The following is an 18,873-nucleotide window of genomic DNA, read 5'->3' on the forward strand; positions in this document are numbered from 1 at the left end:
GAACAAAATAGAAACGCGCAGCATGAGAAAGCTGTGTGGGGGGGAAGAGCAGGAGATGCAGCAGCAAGGGTGCCTTGCATCCGTCACCTCTCCCCCCCCCTCCACCCCTTCCTTTCACCCCGGCGGGTGCGCTGCAACCTCAGCTGGTCCCCCCTCCCCCGCCCCCGGGTCCGAAAAGCATTCCACCTCGGAGAGACGAATAGGGAGGGAGGGAGGGAGGGGGGCGAAGGAAAGGCGGAACGCACCACACATTGTGGAGGAGGAAGAGTGCGAGGTGAATGCCAGCGGAGAATTCATTGCAGTGTTCACTGCATCATGTCACCCCGCCAGGCCGCATCACCTCCATGCGTTCCGTTTTCTTCTACGCACCCTCCTTAGCAAGTTATCCTCAGCTCTTCTGTCACTTCTCTCTCTCGCAACATCCCCCTAATCACCGACGCTGCCTTTGGGAACCCTCTCATCTTTTTATGATTCTTACTCGAACGCCCCTGCATCGACTGCCTCGTCCCCGGTACGCACACGTGCACGTGCATGCAAAAGTCGTCATATCTCTGACTCTCCACGAATACCACCACACTAATCAACACCAACAACACAAGAGGAGACAGGACAAGGCTGAGGTAGAGCGCGATCAAAGGACGTGCGCATCCGATTTCGTTTGAGGAATCCTACCCCCTCCCCCTCCCTCTCCACTTCCTGTGCTTGTGTACGGTTCTCTGCTTGGGCTACACCTCCCCTCCCCCTGTACACGTCGCCTCTTTCTTTATTGCCGTTTCCCAGCCACTTGCTCGTGCACAAGCCCAACGAATCCACTCACGGACGCCATTGCGCACTCGCACGCCCGCGCACCCGCACACACAAAGAGGCAAAGTTGTCGATATCCGGCACTTCTATACAACCACACCCACACGTACTCGTAGCTGTGTGAGGGGTCCTTTCTCCCTCTCTCTTCTCCCCCCTCCTCGCTCCCTCGCCCTCGCGCTCACGGACGCACGCCCACGCCCACACGCACGCAGCTCGTATTATTTTTTTCGTGCGCTCCGGATTCTCGTTCTCTTTTCACCTTTTCTCTCTCTCTCTCTGTCGTCTCTTCTCCCGCTTCTTCGTCATTCCTTCCTGTGGATCGCTCCGCTCGCTGTTGCGCTTGGCCCTCCCTCCCTCGCTCAGACTCTTCCTCGCTGCACATCCACACATACACATATATATATATATATGTACATGTGCTACTTGCACGAATCCCCTCCCCCTCGGTGTATTTTGTAATAGCCCTTGGTTGTGGTCAGCCACCTCCTCTCCCAGCCCGCACCTTCTCTTTCTGCTGCTGTCGCTGCTGGTGCTGCTCTCACTGTGCCCGGCCACTACCACGATTGTTGTTTGGTTATTTGCCGCTGCGTCGTGTGGTTGTGTGGTGTATCCAGACACACCTTTGCGTTCCTTCTTCGCGGTTTCGCGCGCGTGTGTGTGTGTGTGTGCACGTGTGTCATCGTGCGCCCCCCCCCTCTACCTTGCACCCTCAGTGCACACAAGACAACTACGCGCCCGTTCAATCTCAGCAGGTTTTTTTGTACGCTGGTTGAGCAACAGACTAACGCGTCTGGTGGGTGACGAGTCGCTGACATCTTCAGCAGAGCATTGCTTTGCTTTTCTCTTCCGTCTTTCCTCTTTCATCTTTGTGTGTCCCCCTTCCTTGGCGACCAGTGGGCGTCGGTGCACACCTTCGAAAGCCGTGCACCTGGTGAGCTGCAGAGACACGTACGTTGGGGTAACGTCATGATGACACCGCCTCGGAAGAAAGCACGCAGCGCCGTGCTGCGCAGACACCACGCCTCATCACTCAGCGCAGCCACTACTCTGGTGGCTGTGTTCCTCCTCCTCGTCGCTCGCGCATCTGACACGCAAGCGCTGCATGTGAGCCCAGCGTCCGCAGAGGCTCCGATATGGAGCGGCATGGATGTGTTCGTGCCATCTGATTCGTACTCAGACCCGATCACGTGCTTCAACGGCGGCATCCCTGCCGGCAACCACTGCACCTGTCCACTCTACTACACCTCGGCGAACTGCTCGCAGCGGCAGTGTCCCAACTCCATCGGCGGCGTAGGGCCGCACCGTGTGTTGCCTGTGAACTCGACGAACAAGTTCTGTGATCACTGCGACGAAAAGGAATTCACCGGCCTCAGCTGCCAGATATGCCAGAGCAACGAGGCTTGCAAGCAGTACGCCGGGAACTCTGCTGAGTGCAACAGACGCCCGTCCGTCCGCAGTGACAGCAAACAGTTCCAGTGCACCCTCCAGAACGAGTTCTTCGTTCGACTCATGGGTGGCAACCGCACCATTACCGTAGAGGCCATGCTAAACTGCTCCACACCAGACGGCACCGCCTTACAGAAGAGTGACCAGGGTGTGTGCAACATGGCCGTCTATCGCATGGAGCCGAACCACAGCTACGTGGATGCTTTTTTCCGCTGCAATGCGACTGGGTGCTCGGTCAAGTATGGCCAAAAAGACCCTGACCCTAACGACACAAGCAACAATACGCTGCGGCTGCGCTTTTTCCGCGTCGCTCGCACCTCTGGACAGGTGGTGCTCATCGTCGAGTGCGCTTTGCTCGCGCTTCTTGGGGCCTTCACAGCACTGCTGGGGCCCCGCCGCACCAAGCGCATCACTGTGATTCTCGCCTCCGTGATCACCGTCACAGTGCTCCTGTACATCGCCTTGATGATGCTCAGCATGCGTTCCATCTCCATCCCGAAGGAGACCGTCATCTACGACTGCCGGAAGACGAGTTGCGCCTGCGCCGAGGACCCGCCGCCGCAGTACGACCCGATATGCTCACAAAAAGTGGAGTTGAGTAACATCATCCTGCCATCGATCAAGAACAGTATTAGCTTTGCCTGCGAGCTGAACAGCTCGCTCTGCGAGCTGACGCTGGCGGATCTCGCGCTGGTGTTTCAGGCGGACTGCAGCATCTCCGAATGCGTTGACACCATCCGCTTCCCTGATGACTCGTCAGACGACAGCAGCGACCGCAGCGGCGCTGCCATCCTGGCGAAGCTGAATCTCGGCATCCTTCTCGTGCTGCTGCTGCTACTCTTGGTGAGCGGGGTTGGAACTCATTATTACTACACCCGCAGCATCTCCTACGAGCGTGACAAGGATTTCCTCGTCACCTTCCACGTGAACACGCTGGAGGACGACGACGGCGACCTCCACGAGACTGGCTCAACTGTCCTCGATGAGCGCCACGTGCACCTGAACGGCAACACCGCTGAACACGAGCCGGAGCCGCTCCTGAACAACTCACCGGCCCCGCACCCCGAGCGTTCGGCCCTCCTTCCACAGGATGCTCCCAGCAGCCCTCACTCTGAGGACAACGTCTCTATTACCACGAGCGTGTATGAGCAGGCGCGCGCCTTGACGCCAGCGGCGTACACGCGCATTGAGGAGCTGCGCCGGCTTACCGCCACACAGCTGGAGCTGCAGGTGTCAGACCTGCAGTATACCTTGAAGACGCCTCTGCTGGGGGCTGCGGACGAGGGCTCTCAGCGCACGCTCCTTCACCGCATCAACTTCACAGTGCACTCGGGGGACGTGCTGGCTATCATGGGACCCTCCGGTGCCGGTAAAACCACGCTGCTGGACTTGCTCTCGGCTCGCGCTAAGTCAGGGAAGGTTAGCGGCACGATTGCCCTGAACGGCACGCCAATCAAGACGACCGGTTCCCGCGCGGCACAATACCGCAACATCATCGGCTACGTTTCCCAGGAGGACACGCTGCTGCCGTCGCTGACTGTGGAGCAGACAATCTTCTACGCCGCACGACTGAAGCTGCCGAAGGCCCTTTCACACAGCACTGTGCGCCGCATTGTGACGCGCGTCATCGAGACGCTGAAGCTGCAGCACTGCGCACAGACACTCATTGGTGGCGATACGACACGCGGTATCAGCGGGGGCGAGAAGCGCCGCGTGTCTATCGCTGTTGAATTACTGGCGAACCCGCGCATCCTGTACCTTGACGAGCCGACGAGTGGCTTGGACGCGGTGAGCGCGAAGCGCGTAGTGGAGGCGGTGGTGGCGCTGGCGAAGGACTCGCCGATGCGCATGTACGCCACGCACTACTTTGCGTTCCGGCCCATCGTCATCTTCAGTATCCATCAACCCTCACAAGAGATCTACGAGCTTTTCGACAAGGTGCTGCTGCTGTCGCGGGGAATGAGCATCTACTGCGGCCCTGCTTCGTCCGCCGGTGCGACTATCGAGCGGCGCGTCACGGCCGCCTTCGGCCACACGCGAGAGGTACCGCGAAGGGAGGCGCACAACAACCAGGCGGAATACCTTATGAAGGTCGAAGAGATTCTCGACGACGCCGTGCGCGCGGAACTGCAGGAGGAGGACACGCTCGAGAACACCAATACCGCAGGTGCGCAGTACGAAAGCGCCTCGGTCGACAGGTCTCCACTGGCCGGGGCTCACACGCAGGTGCCGCCGTGCCGAAGTCCCGGGTCACCGTCCCCGCACGCGCCGTCGCAGTCCGGCAGCTGCCCTGGGTTCAACGATGACGGTGAGCAGGTAAGCGGGGCCGATATCCTGAGCACCACGTTTGGCTTCCGCATGTACTACGCAAACGTATATGAGCAGATGCACCTACTCATCTCTCGCTCTATCACGTGCCTGTTCGGTTCCTTCCACCTGGTGGTATGCCACTCGGCCGTGGTGGCGTGCCTTGCGACGCTCATGTGTGTCCTCTACCACGAGCAGGCCCTTGATCTGCCCGGGGCGCTCAACCGCGCCGGCTCGGTGTCTTTTCTCCTGCTCGTCACCTCCTTCTTGTCTCTTAGCTGCCTTGAGCAGTTCATCGTCGAGCGGAAGCTGTTCAACGTGGAGCGGGAGAATGGCTTCTACACCACATGCCCATATCTCATCTCCAAGATCGTCGTGGACATCATCCCGCTTCGCATTGTTCCAGCCATGGTGCTCGCTTCGGTCATCTACTTCCCGATGGGCTTCCGCGTCGACGCAGGACAGCACTTCTTCTACTTTATCTTCATCATCGTGCTCTTCTCCATCTGCATGACGATGGTGGTCCTGTGCATCGGCATCGTGAGCGGCTCCTTCGGCGCCGCTGCGCTGCTCAGCAGCGTCTTGATCCTGTGGAACTTCGTTTTTGGCGGTGATCTGGTGCAGGCCGAGACGATCCCGCCCCCGCTGCGCGCCTTCAAGTCCATTTCGCCCTTCTTCCTCGCCTTCGAGTCGCTCATGGTGAACGAGCTCAACGGGCAGCACTGCGTCTTCTCCCCGACAGACGAGGCAGGGAAGAAGTCGTCGGAGAGCATTCCCATTATGTGTGTACAGTACCTGGCAAACATCGGCCTGAAGCCGGATCGGTTCAACATCGATGTAATGCAGCTGGCGCTGTACTGCCTCCTTTTCGTGGGCCTCTCCTGGATCTTGCTCTCATGCTTCTCGAAGCTCGTTCGCTAGTCGGCGATGCACGGTGGATGTGCGAGGGCAAAGCGCTCCTGATGGGTGCCGGCAAGCGAAGCGACGATGGGGGTGGGGGTAAGCTACAAGAAGTAGAAGTGAAGGATGATATACGAGGCGAACGGATGGCGGCGGTGGCGGCGAGGATGCGGACATCGGTACTCGGAGCCGTTTGTTTTGTTGCGTTAATTGTTTTCTCCTCCCCCCTCTCGTATAGATGGCGGCCGCCCCCGTCGTCCAGAGTCGACACCCCCCCCTCCTCCCCCCTCCTCTACCTTCGACAAATAACTCCTTCTATGTTATGCGTTGCAGGCATATATATATATATATATATTTTCTGTTGTTGAAAGCGAGAAAGCTCTCCCTTCGCTGTGTTCGTGGTGTACATGTGTGAGTGTACATCTGTGTCTCGCCTTCCCGTCCGCCCAGGGACGTGCTTGCTGCTTCGGTTGTTGCTGCGTTGGAGTGCTGCTTCTACGCACTTACCTTCCCTCTCCTTTCCCTCATCAACAATTCTCGTGGACATCCACGTCTGCCCTTCGCTTGTGCGCTGAGGTATTCGTGTCTCTCCTCCTCCTCCTCCCCCCCTTCATCCCCCATCCCACCCTGCCCGTCCCGCCTCTGCGCGCACGCACGCATGTATTGATTTTCGTCTGCACGGGACCGTCGTCTCATTTTTGCTCTTCCGTTGTGCGTCGGCGTGCACATCTCCATCGCCGTGGGCTGGTCGCTGTTACGTCCCCTCTTCCTTCGCTGACTCTCTCCCGGACCGCTTGTCCGGCTGCGTGCAGGAGTGTGCGGTGTGCCTCGTGGATGATTTGCCTCGTTGGCGGCTGTGCGTGTCGAGAGCCATGGCGCTCTCCTCTCGGTGCTGGTAGTCGCTGTTTCCGTTTTGGGTGGCACTCTCACTATCTCCTGTGTCATGCCCTCATCCAGTGTCACCGCCTCAACTCCACACCGACCCATACACACACTAAAGAACAAAGGTAAAAGAGCATCGCGAGTATCGCCGAGCCAAGACAGCATACGGACCCTGAGGAGCCCCGTGGCGCGTGTCGTTTTTAAGGGAACCTTTGTCGGTACATCAGTGCGTGTCAGCGCGTGGGGGTGAGCGGTGGTGAACGCAAGGACCACGCGCTTGTAGGGTATCCCAGCATCACCTTCATCCCCTCCCCCGTACCCCGTACCGCGACTGCCACCGCAAAGTTTGGACTGTGCAGGACGAAAGTAGCAACATCCGCCACACCACACAGATACCTTTCCCTCACTGCATCTCGTCCCGGCTCCCGTGTCAAGTCATCAGCAGCCTTCCTTCCGTATCACAGGTTGAGGCAGCGTCCCCGTCTTCTACGCTTTCCCCTCCCTCTCCTTCGCTATCTTGTATCCTCGTGGCGACTGTGAGCCACCAGGTGACGCTGCCATCCCCATCGCTGTCGCACAAAGACAGACGGAGAGGTACATACTCACCCAGCTGGCGGCCCCTCTGCCTCACACGTGGTAGTGTGCGTGCGAAAAGCATCCGCCGGAAGCCCACTCTCTTCCTTATTCGGCGTTGGCCGTAGCCAAACCGTGGCTGCCCTTGCACGGCGCTTACTCTCCACCGGTGTGCAATGTCCCGTGAACCCAATGAAGGCACCTTTGGGGCTGCGCTCGCCAATGAGTTTCAGTGGCGCAATTTGTACCTGAAGGAGTTCGGCTGCTGCACCTATCCACCGCCGATCCCGAAGGACCCCAGCACCACCGCCGTTGGCGTCTATCCGATGCGACGACAAGCGAAACTCCTCCCACAAGAAAGCAGCAGCAGCGAGGATGCTGATAACGAAGGGGAGGAGGATGACCGCTATGAGGAGTCGACGGACGATACCGATGGGGACGACAGCTACCAAGCGAACTTTAGCTCGGGTCTCTTCCAATTCTCCTTCAACGGCAGTGGCAGTGATGAATGCCATTCGCGACGGCACCAATGCCACAACGTCAACCTGGCAGACACAGAACCACCCATCACGGGCTGCCCGCGTCGCGACCGTAGCACGGCCGATCAGTTTTTCAGCCTCGACCTGTCCACGTCTGTTGGCGAGGGTGGGGCCACCCCGCACGCCTCCCGTCACTCCGGCCACCGCAGCGGTGGGCGACGGGGCGGCCACGGCGCTGTCCTGCGCAAGGACGACTTCTTCGACACGAACGACGTCTTCTCGACAAAGTTCTTCAGTTTTCTCTGGATGGAGTCGGACGGCGACGGCGACGACGAGGAATACGCCAGCGACACGCGCACGGTCGATGAGGGTCGACGCTGCGGAGCGCGCGACCCGGACAACGGGCGAGGCACGAAGAGCAGCATGCGAAGCAGAAAGGACCCTGGTCGTCTCACGCTGTCACGACCCGGCTTCTCGACGTTGACAAGTCACACCTTCAACACAAATCCGCAAGGAGTGCCGGAGGCGGTGCTGCGACTGCACCACCAGACATGGATCCTACTGATGGATAACCGCCTGATGGCCTGGGTGCATCGCGCGGCCACCGATCACTGTCAGCGGGCCACGCAGCTGCGCCACCGCTTACTGGAAATCATTGCGCTCGGTCCTTGTTCCGCTGATATCGTCGGCGACGCCACATTCGCCTCGCCCACCCAGGTCAGCACCTCACTCGTGCTTCCGGAGGAAGACGCGCTGCAACGCACCTTGGAGAGCTTTTCGCCTTTCTTTGTCGTTGTTGCGCCGCCGCCGGTGGTGCAGCGGGCTAAGGATCAGTTCCGGGCGGCGCAACGGGGACAGCTCTCCAGCGGCAACGCTCAACAGGCCGCCGCCACTTCCGTCGCCGACCTCATCGGCCTCCCGCTGCTGAGTCAGTACGGCTCCTGGCGGGAGGCCTACGAGCACCGACATCGCTGTGACAAGGTGCCCTTCTCTTTCTTTTTCATCCATGATGTCAGCTACAACTACGCGCAAGTCACGGCCTTGTTCGTGCAGCTGCAGCTGCTCTACGCACATTCCCACTCTCACTCACGGCGCTGTGCGGAGGCCAGGCGGGAGTCGGTGCCTCTAAAAAACGCGAGTCGTCAATTTACCACCCTCAGCACCGCTAGTCGCACCATGGAGGAGCGGCGCCACGTGTGCCCACTCATGCTCATGCAAGAGATGACGGAGAACGTTGTCCTCGCCTACGAGCAAAGCTCCGCACGCGCAACCTTGCCGATGCTGCGCCGCGTGCTCGACTTTCTGACGGATGCCGCGCTGGACGTGGTGACGGCGCACCGCTTTATCAGCCGCAAGGCTGTCCTGCGGCAGCACCAGTTTCAGCTGCCAGGCATGACCACGGTGCGTCCTTTGCCAATCTCGACCATGGCTTCTGCCGCGGCGGCGGCTTTTGACGTGTCACAGACTACAGAGGACGATGGGTCGATGGATGCTGCAGAGGATAGGCGACCAACAAGCCACAGCTTTGGCGTCTCCAAGGAGGAGGACGGCACGCCCATGAAGGACGAGCTGCCCGGCACCGACGGCAGCGGCATCCCCATCAGCGGCGTTGAGCCGCAGCGCGTCACGGAGAGCGACATCAATGCGCTCTTTGAAATTGCCTACTGGTTCGCAGATGCGACCACAGCAAACGCCTCGGTGCCACTGGACGCAGCTCTCCCCGCAGGCACGACGGCAGGGCAATACGCGGCGCGAGAGGGACCGCTAAGCACTTCACTAGAGGTGTTGAAGAGGATGAGCCGAAACTCTCTGGCTACCACGCCACCGTTAGACACACCGACGAGCCGCCCCGGCACCAACCACAGCGCCGCTGCGGCCGCTGGAGGCGGCGGTGCTCCCTTACGGATGTATAAAGTTCTCAGCGTTGAGGGATCGCAGCTCTCCTCGCCGCACAACAGCATTGCCGTCTCCCTGACGGGAGCGGATGACCCATCGCTGTCGTCGTCGTCACGGTCGCAGCAGTACTTACCTGGGCGCTTACAGGTGTACAGCCCTGTCGAGTCCCTTGCGGAGGCGGTGGCGTTGCTGGAGGCGTACCGGAAGCCGCAACAACTGCGCAACGATCGACCCGGCCGGGCCGGCCGCAGGAAGGGCCATAGCATGTCGGTTGACCCGAGGGCCCGCGGTGGCGGCGCCGGAGCGAAGAGGTCCGCAATGCCGTGTCTCACACCGGACCCCGTCTCGGACTCCTTTACGAGCTTTATCAGCCCTTTGGTGGTCCTCACCACCTACCTCCGCCTACACGGCGGCACGTGGCTGAAGCATCTATGCCGCCGTGTCTTCGAGTCTCTGCGCAGGCCGAATGTCTTGCTCTACGTCAACACCCTTGAGTTCGATTCCGCGTGGGTGTCCCTGCAGCTACCGTCGTCACTGTCATCACAAGAGACGACGAAGCTCAGTGTCTCGGCGGCGACGCGAGGGCGCCAACGCCCACAGAACCGGTCACTTTTAGCCACGCCGCTAGCCCCGAGCACCGCTGCCAGCTCAGAGGCGGCGCGCAGTGACTTTCTCCACGGCCTCGGCTGCCTGGAAGACCTCATTTGCCAAGACATCTTGTGCGCCCTCAACAACTTCTTTGGCTTCCTGTACGGAAAGCGAGCTGCGGCCGCGCGATTGCCGCAAGGGATCTCCATCCTGCTCACCCAGTTTGTGTCCACCGTGCACCTATACATGCTCGAGAGCGTCGGCGCGACTCGTACCGCAACGGCCGCGGCGCCCGGCAACGGCAATCGTAATCGCTCGATGAGGTCCGGCCCTCACCCTAACCCAAGCGCTTTAGGAGGAGGCACGGCGGCTGATGCCCCGAGTCGCATCGTGGAAGACTGCCTGCGGATGTGCAAGCAGCGCTACAACGCTGGCTTGCGCCGACAGGGCAGCGCCAGTGAGTCGGGAGGAGCCTATGTACCTACCTTTCACGATTTTGACGGTCCGTTGAAGAGCCCCAGTGGTGGTGCCACGGGCGAGGCAGCTGCATCGACCGCCTCGCTCCCACGCCTCCTCCACACGATTGAGCAGCACCGCCTCGCAAAATTCATCTTATTCGACTGCTGGATTCTGCCGGCCCTCAACAACCCCATATCGCTCGGCTACCTGGCTTCCGACTCACCGATGCACCTCCGCTGGAACATCGACGCGCTCGCGCGCTATCTCAAAATCCTTGTGCACGCGCCCTTTGTTGAGCAAGACAAGAAGAATTTCGTCAGCCTTTTCCCAGAAGTTCCGAGGAGCTCCAGGCGACGCAGCACCAGCCGCCCGCGTTCCAGCGACTGTCGCGACGGTAAGGACAGCCGAGGCGCCGGGCGACCCACAGTGCTGACGCTGCCGCCGTACCTCACCGGCATCTACGACGTCGCCACCGGCTCGCTGGTGAGACTGCAGAGCTCAACACCCGTGACCACCACTGCCGGAGACAACCCGTTCGAAAGGATGTCGAGCGCGACGCCAGCGAGGGAGCATCCGACCGCACTCAGCGCGTCGTCATCGACGCTGTCAAGTTCGGCGATGAGCACGGTGGCCCACGGCGAATACGTGAATGGCGAGGCACCGTCGCCTCGATACACCGAGAAAAGCGACGAGGACGTGTCGGCGGTGGAGTCTCCAACGCAGGCGGGTCAGTCGAAGTGGACGCTGGAGGCAACAGCCCCCCCGCCTAGTGTCACCGCGACGCAAGAGGCGGTGTCTCGTGCTGCTCCGCAGCGGCCCTTCAACGTACAGCGAGCCGCTCAGCATCCGGCGTCTGCTGCGGCGGAAAACAAGTCGACGGTGACGCCACCGTCTGCGAGCTCCTCCCGCTTGTTCTCCAGTGCCGGGGAGTCTGTGGAAGCAGCCGGAGGCATGTCGTCACCCGGCACGTGTCGTGACACGAGCAGCTTTGCCGGCTCACCCAAGGACTTGCAGAGCGACCTGCCAGTGGAGTCGAAGTTTAGGATCTGCGACACGGTGCTTAGTGGCATCACGCCAACCCTCACCTCGCCGCACGCGCCGCCGCCACTGGACTGCATTCAGAGCATCTGCAGCAACGCCGACCAGCGCCCCTACGGTGCCGGTGCTGCGCTGACACATCCGTACGTGGTGATGGACAACGCCCTGTGGCTGGACATGTCCCCGGCGCTGCAAAACCTGAACGACTGCATCGGGCTAACGTTCTGTGACCGCGGCGCCGTTGAGGAGTGCCCCGGCGACAGCGGCACTGTGGCACCCATATTGCGGCTGCCCACAATGAACGCGGGCAGCGGGCATGCAGGCTCTCGCACTGGTGCGACCCCAGCGCGGGGCGCGGCGGGTCAGCCAACAAGTGGGGCTCCGAGGGACTGCGGCACATTTGTGGACCTCGCTCTCTTTGATGTGCCGGCGTTGGAGATGCTGAACGCCTTCGCATACGCGGCGTGCACGGACGACAGCAGCTACGTCGTCGTGTCTGAATTCGAGGTTCTGCCGTCGATGGCGGCCGGGTGCCTCGAGAGGATCTACGAACTCGCGACCGATATGCATCCTATGGTTCTCCACGCGCTGCAGAAGGGAGCCTTCCACTTCGCCTACAATGACAGTGGCAGCCTATCGTCTGGGCTGACGTCATTGTACACGGCGTGCATGAACGGAGTACTGCTGCATCCGCGCACCGCCGCGCATGTGCTCAAGAATGTCATGGACAACAATCCACCCTTCTCTCACACGTTACTCAAGCCGGTGACGGACACGACGGCGCTCGACCTGCTTGGCCGCCTCGCCACCCACTCACGGGACGTGCCTATGGTGGACGTGAACGCCGTTGTGCCGCTAATCCACTCCATGGTGCCTGACCGCGACTCTTCTGGAGGTGGAGGCAGACGAGTGCATCCAAGGACGGATGTTTCGAACAGCGGCACAATACTGCCAGCCGTTGGCGCGCGGAACACCAGCACGACCTCGAGCGCAGTAGTTCCTCACCGCTGGGAACGTGAGTCGCGCCGGCTGCTGCGCGAGTTGGTCTTCCTAACCACGGGCAACTCAGACAGCGGGCCACCGCTGCCGCTCGCGCCGGGGCTTCGTCGGCCAGTGGGGCCACCTCACCCGATCCACATGCTTCGCGCCGGCGCAGCCCGCATCGCGGAGGACACTGGTGGTACGACGCCGATGGTGTTCGACCCGTGGTGGCGCGCAATGGTAGTAGCGCTGTGCGTGAAGGCGTCGAACGTGTTCGCCGAGTGCAGCAGCAGTCGGCCGCTGTTGTTCCAGGAAGTGTGCCACACGCAGGCCGAGGTGTCTAAGCGGCTTAACCGGTACACAACAGCCCACTTCGTCAACACGAAAGGCCGCGAGACGTGCGAGAAGGACGCTGTGGCGATGATGAGTGGGTCACAGCAAAGACACGCCTCCGTCTTTCAGCGCGGCAGCTGGGCCGGCAACTTGCCCGCCTGGCCAGGTCGGAAGCGCAAGCGAAGGCCAAAGGCACGAGGAGTGACGGCGAGCGGTAGCGGAGAGCCAGCGTCCACTGGCAGGAAGGCAAAGACGAAGGGACGGAAAGCCGCCGCCGCCGCCGCTGCAGCGTAGGAGAGAAAGGAGAAACGACAGCGCAACGCAAAGCCGCCGCCCACCGTTCCAGGTTCGGGCATTGTCACAGCTACCGTGGGCCAGGGAAGCGAGGAGGCCACGCTCTAGCGCTCCTTCTTCCCCATCGTGTTGCTCACTTCTGGTGTATGTAAAGTAAAAGAAATAGCCGCCCTGCCGCATTGTAACGCACACGCACGCACGCACGACCTATCACGGACTGCGTACGTGCGTTGAACTTGACTTCCTCTCACATGTCAGCCGCCCAGCGATGGAGCATCGGTGTGTGGGTGTCTGCACCCCCTTCCTCCTCTACGACCTTCAGTGAAGGTGCACACGTGAGGGAGGAGGATAGAAGGTGGGGGTGGGGGGGATGGACGGCATGTGTGCCAACGGAGCAGGCACGCGCAGAGCGGTATCCTGCCCCTCCATTGCACCAGTGCTTTGTCTGTGTCTGTGTGTGTGCGCGCGCTTACTCTGTTGCACGCCGCTCCGGCGATGCGAGATGGTGTTGTGCTACAGGGAAGTGCCACACGACCGCACGTGTACGCACAAAAGGGAAATGGATGTGCACTGCCGCCGGAGTGCTCGCTTCACATAATACGCACCTGTCTGGGTCGTTGCAACACACACACACACACACCTGCTGCCGCCCCTCTCTCCATACCCGCACCGAGGTCGCAGAGCGCTTCCTCTTCCGTTGGTGCTCTCCCGTTTTACGTGGAGTAGTAACGGCATCCGTTGTTCCACAGACCAGCGTAGTTGTGACGCTTGGAAGTCACTGCCATGAGAGCCTGCACGCGAAAACTCGCGCTTGTGTCTAAACCCGCCCCCCCCCCTCCTCCTCCTCCTCTCCCTCTTCTACTGTCCGCGCTGTACTCGGCCCTCCTGCCGGCATCGCCCCTACACGTGCACGTATTCACGCAAACATCCGTGCACGAGCGCGTGGGTGTCTCGCAGTACCTCCATCATACCGCGTTCTTTCGTCTCTGCACCCCTGCAGTCTGGCAACTGTTCAGGTCGTGTGGCATGCCCACCTCGCTGGGTGCCCCATCCCTCGCCGGCCTATGTGTATGCACATGTGCACAGCTTTGATACAGTCGATTACATGCGACTGAGTTGAACGCACACCGCACCTGCAATCATCTCTCCCACGTCACCCACGCACACGTGGCATTAACGCAGGGAGGGCGAGCGCATCGTGCATGCGCGCGTGTATGCGTGTGCGGGCGTGTGGGTGTTGCGCGGGCCTCTTGTCACGTTTCTTCGCTGCGTCCGCATCGATTGTCTCTGCAGTGCGCCGGCAGCTCCCAGCGTTGCGGCACACACACACACACACACAGTGTCTCTCGTCTCTTCTTGTTGGCTGCGACCCGGCCGCTGACTTGGCCTGTTTTTTTTTGCTTTCCTTTCATCGTAGAGATATATTGGTCGGCAGTGCGCCTGCCTGCTGGCGGGCTCACAGCTTCACATGCGACGGCCTCGCACGTCGTGCCCTCACGACCTTCCGTTTTTGAGGGGGGCCCTGTTATCGGTCTGTGTGTTGTAAAACGACGACTCATGCGCCGGCATAGCCTCCCGCAGTCCGACGCGAATGCCGACACCGGGGTAACTCACCGAACTAGCCGCACGCACACTACCATGGCAGACGCGTCGCAACATCCTCGATCGTCAAGGCTGTCACCGCGGCCGCACGCGCCACCAGTCACCATCCCGGTGTCGCATCGAAGTGCGGCAACAAAGGTGGGGAGAGGTCGAGAACGTACACCGTGTAAGCAAAGAGTGTTGGACAACGGCAGCACTCATGTCACCCCACCCCATGAGACGAGTGCATCGCCAGCTTCCACCTCATGCGGCAGTGACGCGCCTCGCGTGCGTGCGAGCATAAACACTGCAGCATCCGTGGCACGTCGGCGCAAGTCGTCTCCCACCGGAACTACACAGACGACGACGACAGCGCACCCACATCGGTGCCCACGCGCTGAGATGCCCGTATCGAAGAGGTCGTCGTCACTGCGTCACACCATACCGTGCTCTGTTCTTTTTTTCGCTGCACACCCCATGCCGGTGCCGTCTAATGCATGTCTTGGCAACAGACTGGCAACCGTTGGGCGGCAGCATCGATCCCGTGCGTCGCGCCACACCAAGCAGGCCCCCTCCGTTGCCATCGTCGGCAACGGCATCCCACGGCCGTCGCCTGCGAGCGTCAACGCAGGTGTTGTGGAGAAGGCCAACGAGCCGTTTGCCGAGTACGCGCTGCCGTCCATCTCGCCGGCGTCACGTGCGCACGCCGAGTCCTTCAGCTCTACGTCCACGTCGTCGTCTGCCTTTTGTCCCTACTTCGCAGTGCTGTCTAACGGCAGCACGACAATGTCGAAGGCACTGCATCGTCCCCCCACCACCGTCACCGCGCTGCCTGGCATGGCGCCGCCACCACCAAGCATCTCCGCATCAGTGCCAAGGAACGGTCATGACGCTGCCCGGCGCACGTCCGCACCATTGCGAGTGCATCCGGCGCATCGTAGCAGGTCGCAGCCGGAGCTGACCTACTCACCGACAGCCTACAGCTCTACCGTAGCTGCCTCCATGCCGCACGAGATTCCGCCTACATCAGCCCTGGTGCTGCCGTACTGCACTGATGCCCAACTACGGCACCTCTTCGCAACGCTCTTCGTGCGCGCCGGAGACGCGATGTGGTCGGTGCACGAACACATTCTGCCCTTCCTGACGGCCCACCAGCACTGCATCATGCCCGCTGCGCCGTCGCAGGTGGCCGCGTTCTTTGGGTTCACCGACCACAGTGACGGAGACGCGCATGCAAAGGCGGGCACTGGCGCGGCCAGTGACCCCCAAGGCGCGCAAGCCTTCTTCGGTGGAGCGTGGACGACTAAAGAGATTAGCCGCTTCGCTTCGCAGATGGGCTACTGGTTCATGTACGTCGGCATCCTTGGGTGCGGCGAAGAAATGCGCTGGGACACCTTACTGATGCCACCCGGAAGCATCCCAGGTCCATCTCGTCGGTCGTCTGTGCGAAATGCCTGCAATGCTGGCAGCACCTCACCGCCACAAGCACTCGTGACACGGAGCAGTAGCCCCTCTGTCCACCCAGCTACTCCCGAGAAGCAGTGCCTCTCCCCCACACCACATCGATCGCCACATAACTCCTCATGCGTGTCCTCATCGGCGCCGGGTGTCGTCGCCCTCACGGAAGGGCCGAAGCAACACCAGCCCTCGTGCATGGTGGACGACGGGGGCGATGGCGATGACGAAGGCAGCCCAAAGAGCACCGTGCTGTATCACACCGATCAGCTGGAACGCTCGACCTTGGACGTTGTCACCACCTCGACGCTCACATCCGTGGAGTTTCGTGCCGTTGTCGAAGCGCCACCGCTGGTGCAAGAGGTCGCGTTCGTGCGCGGCTACAAGGTCCTACAAACTCTACTGGCAAACCGCGAGGAGCAGCTTGCACATGTGAAAAATGGTCCCATGGCAGCCGCGTTGCGTGCACTGTGCACTGCTGCTTGGATTGGCAACGGCGCGAACGACAACCTTGGGCACAGTGCAGACTGCCTTGCCGAGACGCTCCCGCCTGATATTCATGCGGTGCACCGTCGTGTGTGCTTCTACCTCCGCCTGCACGCGTTTGTGCGTGAGCTCTGCGCATGCCTGCGCGCGGACGAAAGGCGGCCGTGGCAGCGGGAGTCGTACATCGTGGAATCCATTGTCTCCTCGCGCCTGCGCGACACGGCGAGCTTTGTCAGCTGCGACGCGCCCCTGGCCAGGACCGCGAAGATGACCGCCATTTCGGAGACAAGCATCAGTGCTGGTGACAGGTGGCGGCGGCTTCGTGACACACTTTCGCAAGGGGTGCTGTACGCAGCACTCCATGCCGCGCCCACCCCCGCTTCCGTCAACTCCCTTACAACACTACTCCTTCTGCGACATGCCGGCGCCACACAGGTGGTGATGCGCGCCACTGAAGGACTACCGCGTTCATCGGATGCAGTGGCGGCCTCGTCCTTCTCTTCTGCCATCTCCTCCGGTGTTTCTACATGGGAAAGCAGCACAAGCTCACGCTTGCCGGTCCCGCTACTTCTTTTGTTTCCGCTGCCGCGCTGGAGCTCCGTCACGCAGCCGGGCATAGCATCGCGGAAAGACTCGACGACGTTCGATCTGGCTGCCTCGCGCGCACTTGGTTTCGCGCTCGCTTTGGTGGTGCTAAGCAGCTGCCTCTTCATCTCTGGCGCTCAAGTTGTCTGGACGTGGTGCTGGACAGTCTTTCTGGAGCACAGTGCCGGCGACGACACTGCACATCACCCCCACCTGGTCCGTCGCACCTGGATGCACAACCTAGTGGAGCACTGCTGGACTGTGCTGCTGCTCGTCTGCACTGCACGAGTGGCCCACCATGCTGGAGAAGTGGTCGCGTCGATCGAGGTGACGCACACCATAGTGACGGCCCAGAGTGCGGCGCTCGCGAACGAGTCGCACGGATGGCTGCAGAAGGCGTGGGCCTTGCAATCCGGCAGCGCCGTCGCAGCGCAGGCGGTGCAGCGCAGCATACAGCGTCTTCGACTGGTAGGCAACGCAGTCGACGGCATGGAGACGACCCCGGTCGGTGGGCGGCGCGCGCTCACGCGCGGCGTGGCGTCGCGGTATTGGCGCGGAGTCTTCATCCTTGCTTTGATTATGTGCACAGTGAAGGCGTCACTGCATCCCAGCCGGTTGGTAGAGCTCGCCGCTGTCGTGATGGTTGCGTGTGGGGCGAATGTGGTACATGTCTGTGAAACCCGCCAGCAGCGACGGCGCGCCCTGGCATGGTGGCTCCACTGTCAAGCGACCATCGCGGAGAGCTTTGCGGACGATCTGCTGCGTAAAGCGGGCAACCGGTGTAGCGAAGCAGTGTCAAATGGGGCAGACGCTGAAGAGCAAGGTGGATCCGTTGCGCAGCCGCTTCTGCCAACCAATCGCGCTGCTGTCCACACGCTCTGCACGATACCGCTGCACATGTTGGAAGAGCTGGCAAATGTCGCTTGCCTGGTGGTGTGGAGTGAAGGACTCTCGTTGGCAACACATTACGGATCCGATACTACCGGTCCTGTGAACCTCTCGGCGCTGCCAATCCAGTGGTTCTGGGAGCAGTTGTGCGGCCGCGCCGCTCCGACGTACGCGAACGGTGCGTCCTCTGCGGCTGTCGTGGAAGCTACGATGCGGGCATGCCGACGCTCACTCGAAGACAAGCAGAGGGAGCGCGGTGGTGCTCCTTTGGTCATAGCGGAGGCAGTGGCCCACGTGTTACCCTGGACACTGGACTACAAGGCGGCACCGCCACCGCCGACCGGCGCACTAGAGGGGTGTCACGACTACGAGGTAGGCGAGGTGCTTGCACCTTTTGCCGCTGCGGCGGCCGGTAACGCCAGCGGTGTCGTCCTTGCGACACCCCATGGAGACTCTTCTCCTGTGCACCCTCTCGATGTGGAACTGCGACGGCTGCCGCACCTTTCGCCGCTTCAGGGCCGCCTCGTCGTGTGCGCCGCCTTCGTGTTTGCCTCTCTGAGAGCGGCTCCACGCGCGCTGGGTAAGACGCCTCGCCGCTGTCCAGCCCCTTTCTCCGCCTGCACCGGAGAGTCGACACCCGCGCTTCTGACGCACCTCGTCCACACTCAAATGTGCGTAGAGCCGTCCCTGTGGTGCAGAAATGACTCAGAGGGCACCTCGACGGTGCAGTGGCGGCGGGCGGCAAAGCGCACGCGAGCTGCCTTGCAGCTCCTCCAGCAATTCACGCTGTCGGCTCAGCAGTGCGGCGTTCAAGACGCTCCTGCAGGCCGCGCGTACACACCGGTGCTGCCCTCGCTCCTTCACGAACTCTTCCGCTAACGAGGTGTGGCCCATGTCC

The 18,873-nt window shown here is 61.3% G+C and overlaps 3 protein-coding genes across 3 annotated transcripts; all 3 read left to right on the forward strand.

Annotated features, from left to right (window-relative positions):
* Nucleotides 1-1,770: 1,770 nt before the first annotated feature.
* Nucleotides 1,771-5,478, forward strand: LMXM_23_0380 (ABC transporter-like protein; the record flags this gene model as incomplete). Its single annotated transcript, XM_003875615.1, has 1 exon — nt 1,771-5,478. The coding sequence occupies one exon, from the start codon at nt 1,771-1,773 to the stop codon at nt 5,476-5,478; it is 3,708 nt and encodes a 1,235-aa protein (XP_003875664.1).
* A 1,610-nt stretch (nt 5,479-7,088) lies between these two features.
* On the forward strand, nt 7,089-12,980 carry LMXM_23_0390 (conserved hypothetical protein; the record flags this gene model as incomplete). The annotated part of the gene is made up of 1 exon (XM_003875616.1): nt 7,089-12,980. One exon carries the CDS (start codon nt 7,089-7,091, stop codon nt 12,978-12,980), a length of 5,892 nt encoding a protein of 1,963 aa, XP_003875665.1.
* A 1,983-nt stretch (nt 12,981-14,963) lies between these two features.
* LMXM_23_0410 (hypothetical protein, unknown function) lies at nt 14,964-18,854 on the forward strand (the record flags this gene model as incomplete). Its single annotated transcript, XM_003875617.1, has 1 exon — nt 14,964-18,854. The coding sequence occupies one exon, from the start codon at nt 14,964-14,966 to the stop codon at nt 18,852-18,854; it is 3,891 nt and encodes a 1,296-aa protein (XP_003875666.1).
* Between the last annotated feature and the right edge of the window lie 19 nt (nt 18,855-18,873).

Source organism: Leishmania mexicana, chromosome 23, assembly GCF_000234665.1.
Source record: "Leishmania mexicana MHOM/GT/2001/U1103 complete genome, chromosome 23".
Classification (NCBI taxonomy): Eukaryota; Euglenozoa; class Kinetoplastea; order Trypanosomatida; family Trypanosomatidae; genus Leishmania; species Leishmania mexicana.